This window comes from Canis aureus, chromosome X (assembly GCF_053574225.1).
Source record: "Canis aureus isolate CA01 chromosome X, VMU_Caureus_v.1.0, whole genome shotgun sequence".
Lineage (NCBI taxonomy): Eukaryota > Metazoa > Chordata > Mammalia > Carnivora > Canidae > Canis > Canis aureus.
This window is the reverse complement of record NC_135649.1, coordinates 110,070,779-110,085,106: the sequence shown is the minus strand read 5'-3', so window position 1 is coordinate 110,085,106 and position 14,328 is coordinate 110,070,779. Positions and strand designations below refer to the sequence as shown.

The window sequence follows — 14,328 nt, the reverse complement described above, 5'->3', positions numbered from 1 at the left end:
TCCAATAAAGAAAATAAAAAAGAAATCTTGCCATTTGCAATATGGTTGGAGCTAGAGTATAATGCTAAGTGAAATAAGTTAGAGAAAGACAAATACCATGTTTCACTCATATGTGGATTTAAGTTGAATAAAATAAATGAGCAAAGGAAAAAGATAAACCAAGAAACAGATTCTTCACTATAGAGAATTGATGGTTACCAGAAGGGTGGGGGTGGAGGATGGGTGAAATAGGTGAAGAGGATTAAGAGTACACTTATCATGGGGGCACCTGGGTGGCTTAGTGGGTTAAGCGTCTGACTTTAGCTCGGATCATGATCTCAGGGTCCTGGGATCGAGCTCCCCATTCAGACTCCCCACTCAGCAGAGAGTCTACTTCTCCCTCTACCACTGTCCCTCCCCCCACTCCTGCTCTCTCTCTCAAGTAAATAAAATCTTTAAAATAAAAAAAAATTTTTTAAAGAATACACTTATCATTATGAGCATGAGCAATGTATAGAATTGTTGGAACACTATATTATACACCTGAAACCAATATAACACTTCATGTTAACTATACTGGAATTTGAAAAAAAGCAAATGACTGAGGTTTTACCTTTTTTTCCCTTTACTTTAACAACTTTCCTTTTATTGCTATGTGTAATAAACACTCAAAACAAATCAACAAGAAAGGAAACAATAAGAAAACAGTGGGAAAAGGTAATTAGCGGGAAAATTATAAAAGGATATTAATGGCCAAGATACATGGAAAGAAAAACATTTAACCTCACTAAAAATCTTTAAAAATGAGAATTTTCAAAACATTTTTAATGTCTATCTTTTTAAAGATTTTCATTTATTTATTTGACAGAGAACTAGAGGGAGCACTTAGCAGGGGGAGCAGCAGACAGGGGAAAAGGGAGAAGCAGGTTCCCCAGAGTGGGGAGCCCGATGTGGGGCTTAATCCCAGAACACAGGGATCACCACCTGAGCCAAAGGCAGATGCCCAACTGACTGACCTCCTAAAAACATTTTTAATTAGCAAAAATAATAAGATAATGCCCAAAGTTGACCAGAGAAGGAAAAAAAACACTTTCACTCACCTCTGAGGGGAATAGAAATGTATTACTACTTTGAAAGACAATTTGTCAATCTTAGAAACATATCCCCTAACCCAGCAAATTTAGTCTATGGAAACAATTAGAAATATGCAAAGATATATTCATCCTATCATCTATGTCAAACAAAACAGAAGTTTGGCTAAGTAAATTATGGTAAAACCATATGATGGGCAGCCCAGGTGGCTCAGCGGTTTAGTGCTACCTTCAGCCCAGGGTGTGATCCTGGAGACCCAGGATCGAGTCCCACGTCAGGCTCCCTGCATGGAGCCTGCTTGTGTCTCTGCCTCTCTCTCTCTATGTTTCTCATGAATAAATAAAATCTTAAAAGAAAAACTGCATCTATTCTTTAAAAAAAACCATATGATGATCACATCATAGAAACATAGAAATAAATACAACATAGAAATAAACTTAAATTGGCAGGGATATACTATACATGGAAACACAGTCACAATGTTTTATGAAAAAGTAGGTAAAAAACTAGAATACGATGAATAATCCCCTTTTAAAATAAAACTATTAATTATTTTAAAGTACAAATGTAACCTATAAACAGGTTCTTGTTTAAAAAAAAAAAAAGCCACAGGGGCACCTGGGTGGCTCAGTGGTTGAGCGTCTGCCTCCTGCTCAAATCGTGATCCCTAGGTCCTGGGACCGAGTCCCGCATTGCACTCCCCATAGGAGCCTGGTTCTCCCCATGCCTATGTCTCTACCTCTCTCTCTGTGTCTCTCATGAATAAATAAATAAAATCTTTAAAAAAAAAAAAAAAAGAAAGAGAAAGAGAACCTCAGGAAATTCTCCAAGAGTAAAATGGTGGAGCATACTTGTAAGAAGTACAAGTCCCTGGGTCTGTGGCTCAAGAAGACGCGTGCCATGTGCCACCAGCTGAACAAGCTCGAGAAAAACCTCAAGACCCAGAAGCAGGTGTGGAAGGAGCAGCTGTATCCACTGTGAGTCCTGGGATGGGGGTCCTGGGATCAAGATCATCTGTGGCATTTGAAATCCTTAATGATGATAAAGCAGTAAAAATATAATATAAAACATTCTCTTCTCCCTCTGCCTATTATGTATCTGCCTCATCTCTGTGTGTCTCTCATGAATAAATAAATAAAATCTTTAAATTACCTTTAAAAAAAGCCACAGATAAAAGCAAAAGTTCTCTTTACTACTCAACACCCCTTTTCAGATATAATTACTACTAGAGATTTGATATCTAGCCTTTCAGATCTTTTCTATGTATGTATATATCTACATCTACAGTTACATATAGAAATGCATACTTGTTTTGACTTAATGGTATTATACTGTATGTATTTTAAAGGGTTGCTTTTTCAAGTTAACACATCTTAGAGAGCTTTTTTTCTTAGTAAACAGGAATCCTCTCATTCTTCTAAATGGTTCAATACTATTCTAAAGAATAAACTAAAAAAAAAAAAAAGAATAAACTATACCACAACTTATTTCAACATTTCTCTATTGATTTGGCCATGTGTGTTCTAAAGCTATACATACAAGACAAAAAGAAGAAAAAGCAGTACGAAGCCAAATACAGATCAAACTATCTGCCATGGCTATATCTCTACATGCTCTTCTGAATTTTTCACTTTGAGCATTTATTACTTTTTTCTATTAGAGAAAAACAGTTAAATTAGAAATAATGAAAAATAATTTTAATTATGGTTTTAAGAATATATCACATTATATCTAAGAAATGATATTTTTATATCATAGCTGTCATTTAATGACTGATGTGTTGGCTAAAGTAAATGTTTTCTCTACTCAAAGAGTATTTCACCTTGTATAAGTACAGTAACCCTATTAATCTATGTAATGAATGTAATGAATAAGCAATGATTGGGGAAAAAATAAAAATGAGTCATTTATGAAATACCTCTGAGTGATATCAAATAACAACCTTTAACCATACTTTGCCCAGAATCCTAAGATTCTTCTGGGGACTTTACAAAACAGAATGTGGCAACAGTGGGCACATCTTTGTTTCTACTCTAATGCTTCCAAATTCTACCTTAACATAGTTTGGATTATTTGTATTCATAAAGCAGTCATGAAAAGAGCTTTATAATGTCAAATCATTTGTGCCACTTGAAATCCTTAAGGATGATAAAACAAGTAAAATATAAAACATACAAAGTTTTTCACACATGAAAATAAACAAATCATCATTTGTATATATGTGGTTCTGCCAAGATATCAAGATTCAACAAAACCCACACCTAGAAGTATCAGAGTAAAACTGCAAAACACCAAAGATGATGTGAAAATATTAAAGTAGCTACAGAAAAAATGACATCACAGAGGAAAAATAATTAGATTAAGAGTTGAATTCTCAATAGTAATGGAAACCAAAGGGTAAAAGAATGCTATCTTCTATGTACTGAAAGAAAATGGCTGTCAATCTAGTATTCAACACCCAGAGAAAAAGTCTTTCAGGGAAGGAGCTAAAATAACATATTCAGATGAATGTAAACTGAGGGGGCATGCCACTAGCAGACCCCTCACTGAAGAAAAATGTGAAGGATCTATCTCAGACAGAAGAAAACTAATCCCAGGTGAAAAGTTTGAGATGCTAAGAAGGAATAAACAGCAAAGAACATGTTTAATGCACTGGTGAATCTCAACAAATACTGACTATATGAACAATAATAATAGCTAATAGAATTCCCAAAAGATACACTTAACTAAAACATACAACAGTGGAGAGCCTGGGAGGCTCAGCTGGTTGGTCATCCAACTCTTAATTTTGGCTCAGGTCATGATCTCAGGGTTGTAAGATCAAGCCCCACACCAGGCTGCATGCTGGGCATGGAGTCTGCTTGATTCTCTTTCCCTCTGCCTCTGCCCCTCCTCCCCTTCAAAATAAATAAATAAAATAAAATAAAACATACAACAGTAACATTACTTTGAAAGAGGTAAATGGGTAGAGTATTCTAAGTTCCTTCTATTGTCTTAATGCAGAATAAAGATATTTCAGACTTTGATTAAGTTAAGAAAGCATGTTAAAATTTTCTAGAGTATTAAAAGAATAGTTGGGATGCCTAGGTGGCTCAGTGGTTGAGCCTCTGCCTTTTGCTCAGGGTGTGATCCTGGGGTCCTGGGATTGAGTCCCACCCACATCAGGCTCCCTACAGGGAGCCTGCTTCTCCGTCTGCCTATGTCTCTGCCTCTCTCTCTGTGTCTCTCATGAATAAATAAATAAATCTTTAAAAAATAGTCAATATAATGTAGAACTTCAAGGGAGGAAATGGAATAAGAAAAAATAACCCCAAGAGAACAAGAAAGGAAAATAAAACATAGAAAAGGCAGGACAAATAAAAAGCTCAAAATAAGGTGGCATACTGAAAACCAAATATGTCTGTAATAACAATAAATATAAATAGATTAAAAGCTCCAGTTAAAAGACATACTGGCTGGGATCCCTGGGTGGCTCAGCAGTTTAGCGCCTGCCTTCGGCCCAGGGTGTGATCCTAGAGTCCTGGGATTGAGTCTCACATCGGGCTCCCTGCATGGAGCCTGCTTCTCCCTCTGCCTGGGTCTCTGCCTCTCTCTCTCTGTGTCTCTCATGAATAAATTTTAAAAATCTTAAAAAAAAAAAAAGACATACTGGCTAGCCAAAAAATCAAAATCCAACTACAAGAAATGTATCTTTTCAGATAAGATTAGATAAATGTTGAACATTAGATACAGAGAGACCAAGAACACCAACCAGACAAAAGCTGGTATAGCTACATTAATATAAGATAAAGCAGACTTTAAGGTAAAAAAAAAAAAAAGTCACCATAAAAAGAGTTAGTATAGAAGATTCAACTGACCAGGACACTATAGCAGTTCAAAATTTGTACACACCTGATAATAGAGCCACAAAATAGATAAAGCATGAAGTAAAGAATACAAGCAAAAAATAGACTTATAATCATAATGGAACCTACAGGGGAAAAACAATTTGAGTAACACCAAACTTCTCATCAGAAACCCTGGAAGCCAGAAGAAAGTTGCACTACATTTTTCAAGTGCTTAAAGAAAAGAACTGTCAACACAGATTTCTATATCCAGCAACTATCCTTCAAGAATGAAGGGGAAATAAAGATATTCTTGGATCATGGAAAACTAAGAATGTGTTGCCAGATGAAATACCCTAAAAGAATGATTAAAAGAAATTCTCTAAACAGAAAGGAAATGATAAAAAAAAAAGGAATCTGAAAATCAGGAAGAACAAACTGAAATAACAAAAATGTAGGTAAATAAAATACTTTCCTTCTCCTGAATTTTCTAATTATGTTTAACAGTTGAACAAAAATTATAATACTGTCTAATTCATTCTCAATGAATGTAAATATTTAAGAAAATTATATTATGAATGGAGGAGGGTAAAGGGATATAAATTGAGGTAAAGTTTCTAAATTTTACTTTAACTGGTGAAATGTCTAGTGGGATAAAAGACAGAGATGGCAGACCTCAGAAAGTATCCATGAAACCACATTTTTAAAAAATGTTTTGCATCTCCTATTTACTTAGCTCTCTAAATCTGGCTTTTCAAAGTAGTCTAGTAACCATGCTTTTACTTAAGACCACTAATGAGCTCTCCTTTTGACTTTTATGCTGTACTTGACAGTGTTGAATACTTCTTAAAATCTTTCATCTCCTATTGTTAGGGAAACAAACCTAGTAACTCTCCTATATTTATGTATACTTTTTCTCAGAATTGATTTCTATTCACCCAAAAGGTTCTGTCCTTGGTCCTTTTCTACTTCTACCTGTTACACATGCACAATTAAAGCCACACCCAAAGCTTCCCCCACTTGCTGCTATCAACTGGATGTATAAGCTGCTTACCACCCATCCCTTCCCAGACAGCACCTATAATTCCACCCGACACACAGAATATTTATCTGAATGAGCATCATGGCTTTCAAACCTGCTGTGTCAACTAAGACCCATCTCTTTTGGGCTACATACTTGCATGTGCAGCTATCCAGTGGACAGGTTTACCTGGTGTCCTAAAGTCACCCTGAATTAGCTAGGATTAAGTTCAGCTAACAGTAACAGAAAAGCCTAAAAGAATAGTGGTTTATATAATATAGAAATTTATTTCTCTCAAGTAACAGTCTGGAACAGGCCAGTATGAAAACTCTGCTCCACAAAATTCTCAGAGATTTTGGTTCCTTTCTGCTTTCCACTCTATGCCTAGAATATGGTCCCCATTTCATGGTTCAAGATGGAACTCCACCCAAAACAAGCACATTACCAGCAGTAGGATAGAAGCAGAAAGAAGGAAGAGAGAAGGGTACATTCATCTCTCTCTAATATACACTTCATAGAAGCAGAACACACTTGCTATATTTTTGTCCCATTGACCAGGACTTAGTCTCATGGCCATATATAACTGCTAGGGAGGCTGTAAATGTAGTCTTCATGTTAGGCAGCTGAACTGTGTTACTAAGAAAAAAAGGGAGACTAAATAGTAGGAGATAAAAACATTCTTGGCTACATATTCCAAAGTTACCATGTTCCAAACTGAACTCCCACGTTTTCAGGGTAAGCTGTGTGACTTTATACCTTTGTGATGTATCCAGCCCACCTTTATCTCTCTACTCTGCCTAGCAAACTCCTCCTCTCTTAATACTCACATCATGTATCTTTCTGTCAAGCATTCCTTTACTTTTCCCTCCAGCCTAAACAAACTGGAAGTCTTTGGGCCACTTTCATATCTAGCATACATCTCCATTTTTGCTAATACATACATACATATATATATTTTTTAAAGTATATATTTATCCCTCTTCGACTAGAAGGTAAACTCCTTGAGGGCAGAGACTGCCTTAGTATCATATACACAAAGATCTGTAACATATTAAACTTTAAAAAATCAGCCATTATATCTGCTTCCTAGAATTATGGCAGCAGGGAACTGGTAAAATAGGTACCTAATAAAAAAGGACATCATGGTATGTACTACTGTAATATAATGGGATGTGTTAAAGTCTCAAATCAAAGAAGATTCTAATAGCCTTTACAAGATATGGCTATATGCTTTTACCTAGCCACTGCTCTAGTCTGCCACATACTACTTACACATTTTCTGCACTCATCTTTTTTTCTGGTATAAATAAATAAATTTTGGTTGGATAAATTTTAAGAATGTTTACATTTGATTCTACTAATAAGTTTACATTTAACTTAAGCCAATGAGTAGGTTCTGTCCTTAGATCCCACTTAAATCTCAGCAGTTATTCTACCACAGAAGACCAGGTTAGGCATGTCTAAGCCCTTAGAAGAGTCCCTAAGGAGCCTCAATATTTTGACGATTTTTTTTCTGAAAGAAAATATATAGACCATCATAGAATTCAACTTAGGAAGCACAATATTACAACTGATAAATACCTAACTATGATAACCTGTTAATCTATGATGGCTTCCATAGTTTAAAATTTTCACTGACATGAGCACCTGGGTGGCTCAGTTGGTTGAGTGTCTGACTCTTGACTTCAGTTCAGGTCATGATCTCAGGGTCATGATATTGATTCCCATGCTGGGCTCTGTGCTCAGTGGGGAGTGTGCTTGAGATTCTCTCCCTCTGCCCCCCTCCCTCAATTTGCGCACACATGCTCTTTCTCTTTCTCCCTCTCAAATAAATAAATCTTTTTTAAAAAATCAATAAATGAGGCGCCTAGGTGGCGCCTTTGGCTCAAGACATGATTACAGGGTCCTGGGATCAAGTCCCGCATCAGGCTCCTAACAGGGAGCTTGCTTCTCCTTCTGCCTATGTCTCGGCCTCTTTCTCTATCTCTCATGAATAAATAAAATATAATCTTCAAATAAATAACTAAATAATATAAAATTTTCACTGACACGTAGATTTTACTTAAGACTATCAAAGTATCAATTTAACTTTTAAAAATTGACCAAAATTGTGCAAAACATGTATATAACATTTATTATGCCTTACTGTTTAAAAACTACCTTTGAGATATAAACAGTGGAATACCATGTGTAATTTTAAATTGAATATCAACTATAAAAATAGCTAAGCACCCCAAAATGCTTACAGTAGCAAGGCTTCAACGGTCCAAGTGTGACTTGTAGCTTGCTCACATTCTCTGATGTGCACTGTCAATTCAGATTATGATGTTGAGTTGGCCCTCAAGAATTCTAATTATTGTCTTCTTCTACCTCCAGTTCTCTAGCCTAGTCCCCTCACTGTCCTGTCCACTGCTCCAGCTGAGCATGAAGTCCTAACCTCAATGCCAATAGCAGTTAGATCTAACTTCAATAAAATAATAAAATAAAATAAAATAAAATAAAATAAAATAAAATAAAATAAAATAAAAAAATAAAATAAAATAAAATAACAGAACATGTAGTTACTTATTATCTTACCATTAGTTCCTGGTGGTTGTAATATGTCTCCTGTCAGGCGACACCACCCAACTGGGAAAATATCTCGACAATCGTACTTGCACCAATAATCAAAAGCTCCACTCCAGCCATCAAATGTGATATAAACTTCATCTCCTCTAACATCTCCAATAGTTGCAGGGCAGATCAGATAAGGGTTCTTTTTGTCTATTGCTTCAAGTTTCATCCCCACCTTAAAATTATTTAAAGGTGGCTTTGGTGGTTCCTACCAAAACATTTAAAAAAAAAGTTTTTGTTAAAATGTAATAAGAAGCAGTTGTTCAACTGTATTCTTACAACCTTTAGCAACCAAAAATTAAACTCTATGTTTATCAATTAAATACAGGAAGAAAACAGTTCTCAGTGATCTCTCTGAAACTCTGCTCTACATCTCACTTACTCTGGAGCAGAGCCAAGAACCTAGAAGGAAACAAAACCATATTGATAGTAATTCATTCATCTAAGAAATATGTGTTACATAGTATGTACCAGAAATTTAGGACTCATTAGTGAACAAAAAATTACAAAGATCCCTGTTCTGGTGGAACTTACCTTCTGGTGGTAGTGGTGGCAGTAGTGGTTGGGGTAAAGGTAGGGGAAAAAGAGAGAAGCAATCAACAAGAAACTTTAAAAGAGGGAGTCAAGCAAACCTAATAAATATATAAATTATAGGATATGTTGAAAGTTGGTAAGTCCAAAGAGAATGAACAGCAGTAGATATTATCTTAAAAAAAAAAAAAAAAAACAAAAAAAAAACCTCCAAGCAAAAGATACAGGCACAAGAACATGAAAGTCATATAGTCTGGGTTCACTTATGATAACCAATCCAGAAATCAATATGAAAAAAGCATCCTTTATAGTTATAAAAATTTAAAGCATGCAAATGCTAACAGGATTCTTAGAAAGCCTAAGTGCTATGTTAAAAGTAACACCTTTTCTTTCGATTTGCTTTTTATCCTAGTAAATAGCACCATCATCAACTCTGTCACCCAATCAGAAGCCTGGAAATAGTCCTAGACCAGGGGTAATCAGCCCAACTAAACATCAAAACAACTCAGGGCCAGGAATATTGATTTAATTGGTCTGGGGTGGGGCCCAGGCATGAGCACATTTTAATTCCCCAGGTGATCCTAACATGCATCCAAGGCTAAGAACCACTGTACTAGATACATCCTTTTCCCTTAACACTCATATTCAAAGACCACGACCTGCCAATTCTACCCCTTAGATCCCTAGGATAACGACATTAAAGTTAACCTTCAGGGATGCCTTCAGGGATGGCTCAGCGGTTAAGCTCTGCTTTCAGCTCAGGGCCTGATCCTAGAGTTCAGGGATCCAGTCCCACATTGGGCTCCCTGAGGGGAGCCTGATTCTCCCTCTGCCTATGTCTCTGCCTCTCTCTCTCTCTCTCTCTCTCTCTGTGTGTGTGTGTGTGTGTGTGTGTCTCTCATGAATAAATAAAATCTTAAAAAAAAAAAGTTAACCTTTAATCGTTTAGTATACGCCAGGCACTGTACTGAATGTTTTCCATGTATTTAATTCTCACAACAACACTATAAAGTCAATGCAATTATTATCCTCACTTTATAGAAGATAAAACTGATGCACAATTGCCTAAGAATATACCCTAAGTGTCAGAGCTAGATTTTAAACATAGGCAGACAACTCCTTGGAACACTCTACCACATCATCTGCTTAGACAACTCCAAATGATCTACTTCAAAGCCCAGTTCTCCTGTTCTTTTTAAGGCTTCCCTGGCCAACTCCTGCCCACTCCTACATTCCTTCAAAGGAGGTGCTCTTGCCTTCAACTGCAAAACTACTCTTGAAATGTATTCACTTCTCTGAGACGAAGGGATTCTCAAAAGCAGATACATCTTATTCACTGTTATTTCCAGTAGAATACTCAACAGCAAGATTTTTTTTAAAATGAATTAACCAAGTAATCACCTGAAGAACAGTAAACAAGCTTTCAACTAACTCTTTCACCAAGATATAATTTAAAAACATATCTGGTAGATTGATTCCTTTTTTAAATGTCCCCTTTAAACTCATCTCACTGTCCTGTACTTTTCCAATGATATCCTTTATACCACTGAAGTCTTAAAGTTCCTTAATTATTAGCCTTCAAAGTCCTTTTAATTAAATAATCTTAATTTGATTCTTAAAAACCACCCTAAAGTCAGCAGGGCAAAAATTACCTTGATCAAAGATCAAAGTTATTTGATAAATAAATAGCTGGTAAGAAGCAGAGTTACCGCCTGCCACTTCATGAAGGGGCTAAAGGTCAAATAACTGTTACTACACATGGAAGGAAAAAAGGGAGGTGGATTTAACAAAGAATAACTTTGGCAGTTGATAAACTTGCACTGCACATTCACAGAATGGAGGAAACATTCACGGCACATATGAGGTTCCTTGGACCTTACACTATCATATAATCAAATAAGAATAAGACTTTCTGTAGCAAACCAAACTAAGTTCAAATGGCAATATACATTTTCTGCTACAAAACAGAATTAAGACAAGAATGAGCAGGGAAAGAGAATTTTAAGATTCAAACGTTAACAGTATGACATCAATCCCACTACTAGCTAACAAGTAACAAAAAACAGACAATGATTATGGACAAAATGTAATTTATTATCTAAGATTTTCACGCTGTTTATTAATTCTTCTGAATTTCATGCTCTATCATACTTACATTAGTATAACCATACAAATAAATAAATATTAACAGAGCTCTGGAAGAAAACAAGTATTTGAAAAAAATCAAAGGAATAAATAAGTAAAAGGGTTTTATCTCAAAACAAGCTACCTCCAGATTTAGATAATTGGCAAAACGGTTCCCTCTGCTGTCCACAAAAGGTAATGATCTACAGTTGCTTTTAAATATGTTTTTATTAGATAATAATACACTTATACTTGGTGACTTCAATCTAGCTCTTTCTATACTCGATAGGTCTTCTAAGCAAAACATCTCCAAAGAAACGAGAGCTTTAAATGATACACTGGACCAGATGGATTTCACAGATATCTACAGAACTTTACATCCAAACTCAACTGAATACACATTCTTCTCAAGCGCACATGGAACTTTCTCCAGAATAGACCACATATTGGGTCACAAATCGGGTCTGAACCGATACCAAAAGATTGGGATTGTCCCCTGCATATTCTCAGACCATAATGCCTTGAAATTAGAACTAAATCACAACAAGAAGTTTGGAAGGACCTCAAACACGTGGAGGTTAAGGACCATCCTGCTAAAAGATAAAAGGGTCAACCAGGAAATTAAGGAAGAATTAAAAAGATTCATGGAAACTAATGAGAATGAAGATACAACCGTTCAAAATCTTTGGGATGCAGCAAAAGCAGTCCTAAGGGGGAAATACATCGCAATACAAGCATCCATTCAAAAACAGGAAAGAACTCAAATACAAAAGCTCACCTTACACATAAAGGAGCTAGAGAAAAAACAGCAAATAGATCCTACACCCAAGAGAAGAAGGGAGTTAATAAAGATTCGAGCAGAACTCAACGAAATCGAGACCAGAAGAACTGTGGAACAGATCAACAAAACCAGGAGTTGGTTCTCTGAAAGAATTAACAAGATAGATAAACCATTAGCCAGCCTTATTAAAAAGAAGAGAGAGAAGACTCAAATTAATAAATATGTTTTTAAAGGATATGGTTTGTCATCATCAGTTCTTGAATGATCTCCTAAACACAAAGATATAATTTGTAGGAGTGCCTGGTAGAGCATACAACTCTTGATCTTGGGGTTGTGAATTCAGGCCCCCTGTTGAGGGGAAAGCTTACTTAAAAAAAAAGATATAATTTGCAAAAGCAATATCTAAAATAAACCAAGGGCTCATTCTTTTTTATTGTAGGAAAATGATTCTTTCCTAGAAGGTAGTAGAGAATGCTCTTTTAACCCCTCTTCTTGCCTACCTACCTACAATATGCTTTTCCTTAAAGGCTATTTCTATTCATATTCCACAGACTCTGAAGCCAGTCTGAGCATTATCTGCATCTGCCCACAATATTCTTACCCTTGTAACTTTATGGTTCCTTCTTTCCCTTTCATCAGATTTTCACTCAAATGGCAACCTCTCAGCAGGACCTTCCTGGCCAACCTAACTAAAATGTCACCCTCCCTTTTCCTTAGCATGTACAACTATCAAACATAACATATACTTTATTTTGCATGGTTTATTACACATTTCCCCAGCTAGAAGTCAAGCTCCATAAGGACAAGAACTTTTTTACTGTTTTGTTTGTGGCTGTACTCCCAGAGTCTACTTCTGACTACAAACTCCTATCCTTAACTTCTACTTCCTTAATTTTAATCAATTACTTCTTTGATCTCATTAAAAATTCTAGGCCTTTAAACTTCACTTATCTATGCACAAATATTTACAAAATGCCTACTAATGTCAGACACTACTGAGGACTCCTGATATACATTAAGTTGCAAAATAGACAAAAATCCTCCCCTTGTGGTACTCATATACTAGTAAAGAGAAAGCTGAGAAACACAATAGCATAAGCAAAATATATTTTATGTTAAAAATGATAAGTGCTATGCAAAAAAAGAAAAAGCAGAGTAAGGAAGAGCCAGAGAAAAATGTAGGGGAGAGGTCATGAAAACTAAATAGGGTGGGGCACCTGGGTGGCACAGTTGGTTAAGTGGGAGCTAACTACTGGTTTCAGCTTAGGTCTTGAAACTGAGCCTTGTGATGGGCTCCCTGACTACTCCTCTCCTCCGGTCCCCACCCTGCACAGGTGTGCATTCTCTCTCTAAAATAAATAAATCTTAAAAAAAAAAAAAGGAGGGTAATCAGAACAAGCCTCAAATGGAAGGTGACATGTGAACAGAACCTTAAAGGTGAATCTTAACCATGCAATTACCTACAGGAAGAGTATTCCAGGCCCTAAAGCAGTTGTGTCCACATGCTTGAAGAAAAAGGAAGTGAGTGTGGCTACAATTTAGTATGCAAGTAGGAGAGCAGTAGGAAACAGAGATCAGATAGATAATGAGTGGTCATATGTAGAGCCATGGAGGCCACTATAAGGACTCTGACTTTCACTATGAGTAAAATGATGAGCCCCTGGACAATTTTGAACAAAGAAGCGATATAATCTCATTTATGCTTTAAAAGGAATATTCTAGTTACTGGGTTGACTACAAAGTATAAGGTTATAAATAAAAAGGTCAATGAGGAGGCTACTGAAGTAATCTAGGGGAGAGATAACGGCAAATTGTACCAGCTGATAGCAAGACAGATGGCAAGAAGTAGCTGGATTTTGAATATTTTTTAAAGATTTTATTTATTTATTCATGAGAGACAGAGAAAGAGAAACTTCCGCTTGCAGCCTTTCCCATCTCGAGGAGTGGTAACTGTTATTCCAATTGTTGGGGCCAAAAACCTTAGTGATTATTTCTTTCACAGTTTATTTCGTCCATAAGGAAAGGCTGCAAGTGGAAGTTTGAGATGTTTACTGGACATCCAAGTAGGGATGTTGAGTGGATATTCAAGTCTGAGTTGGGAGCAAAAGTCCAAATTGGAAATACAGATTTGAAAATCATCTGCATATACACTGTATTTAAAGCCAGGAATTAGGGCAGCCCAAGTGGCTCAGTGGTTTAGCGCCGCCTTCAGCCCAGGGCCTGATCCTGGAGACCTGGGATCGAGTCCCATGTCGGGTTCCCTGCATGAAGCCTGCTTCTCCCTCTGCCTGTGTCTCTGCCTCTCTCTCTCTCCCTCTCTGTGTTTCTCATGAATACATAAATTTAAAATCTTTAAAAAAATA

The 14,328-nt window shown here is 36.4% G+C and overlaps 1 protein-coding gene across 10 annotated transcripts in view; it reads right to left on the bottom strand.

Moving 5' to 3' along the window:
• Window positions 1-14,328, bottom strand: part of SCML2 (Scm polycomb group protein like 2) — a 101,128-nt gene that overhangs the window by 46,216 nt on the left and 40,584 nt on the right. For all 10 annotated transcript variants that reach the window (XM_077889963.1, XM_077889958.1, XM_077889959.1 and 7 more), the window contains one exon: window positions 8,494-8,737. In XM_077889963.1, the coding sequence (XP_077746089.1) occupies window positions 8,494-8,737 (244 nt within the window). The remainder of the gene's footprint in view (window positions 1-8,493; window positions 8,738-14,328) is intronic.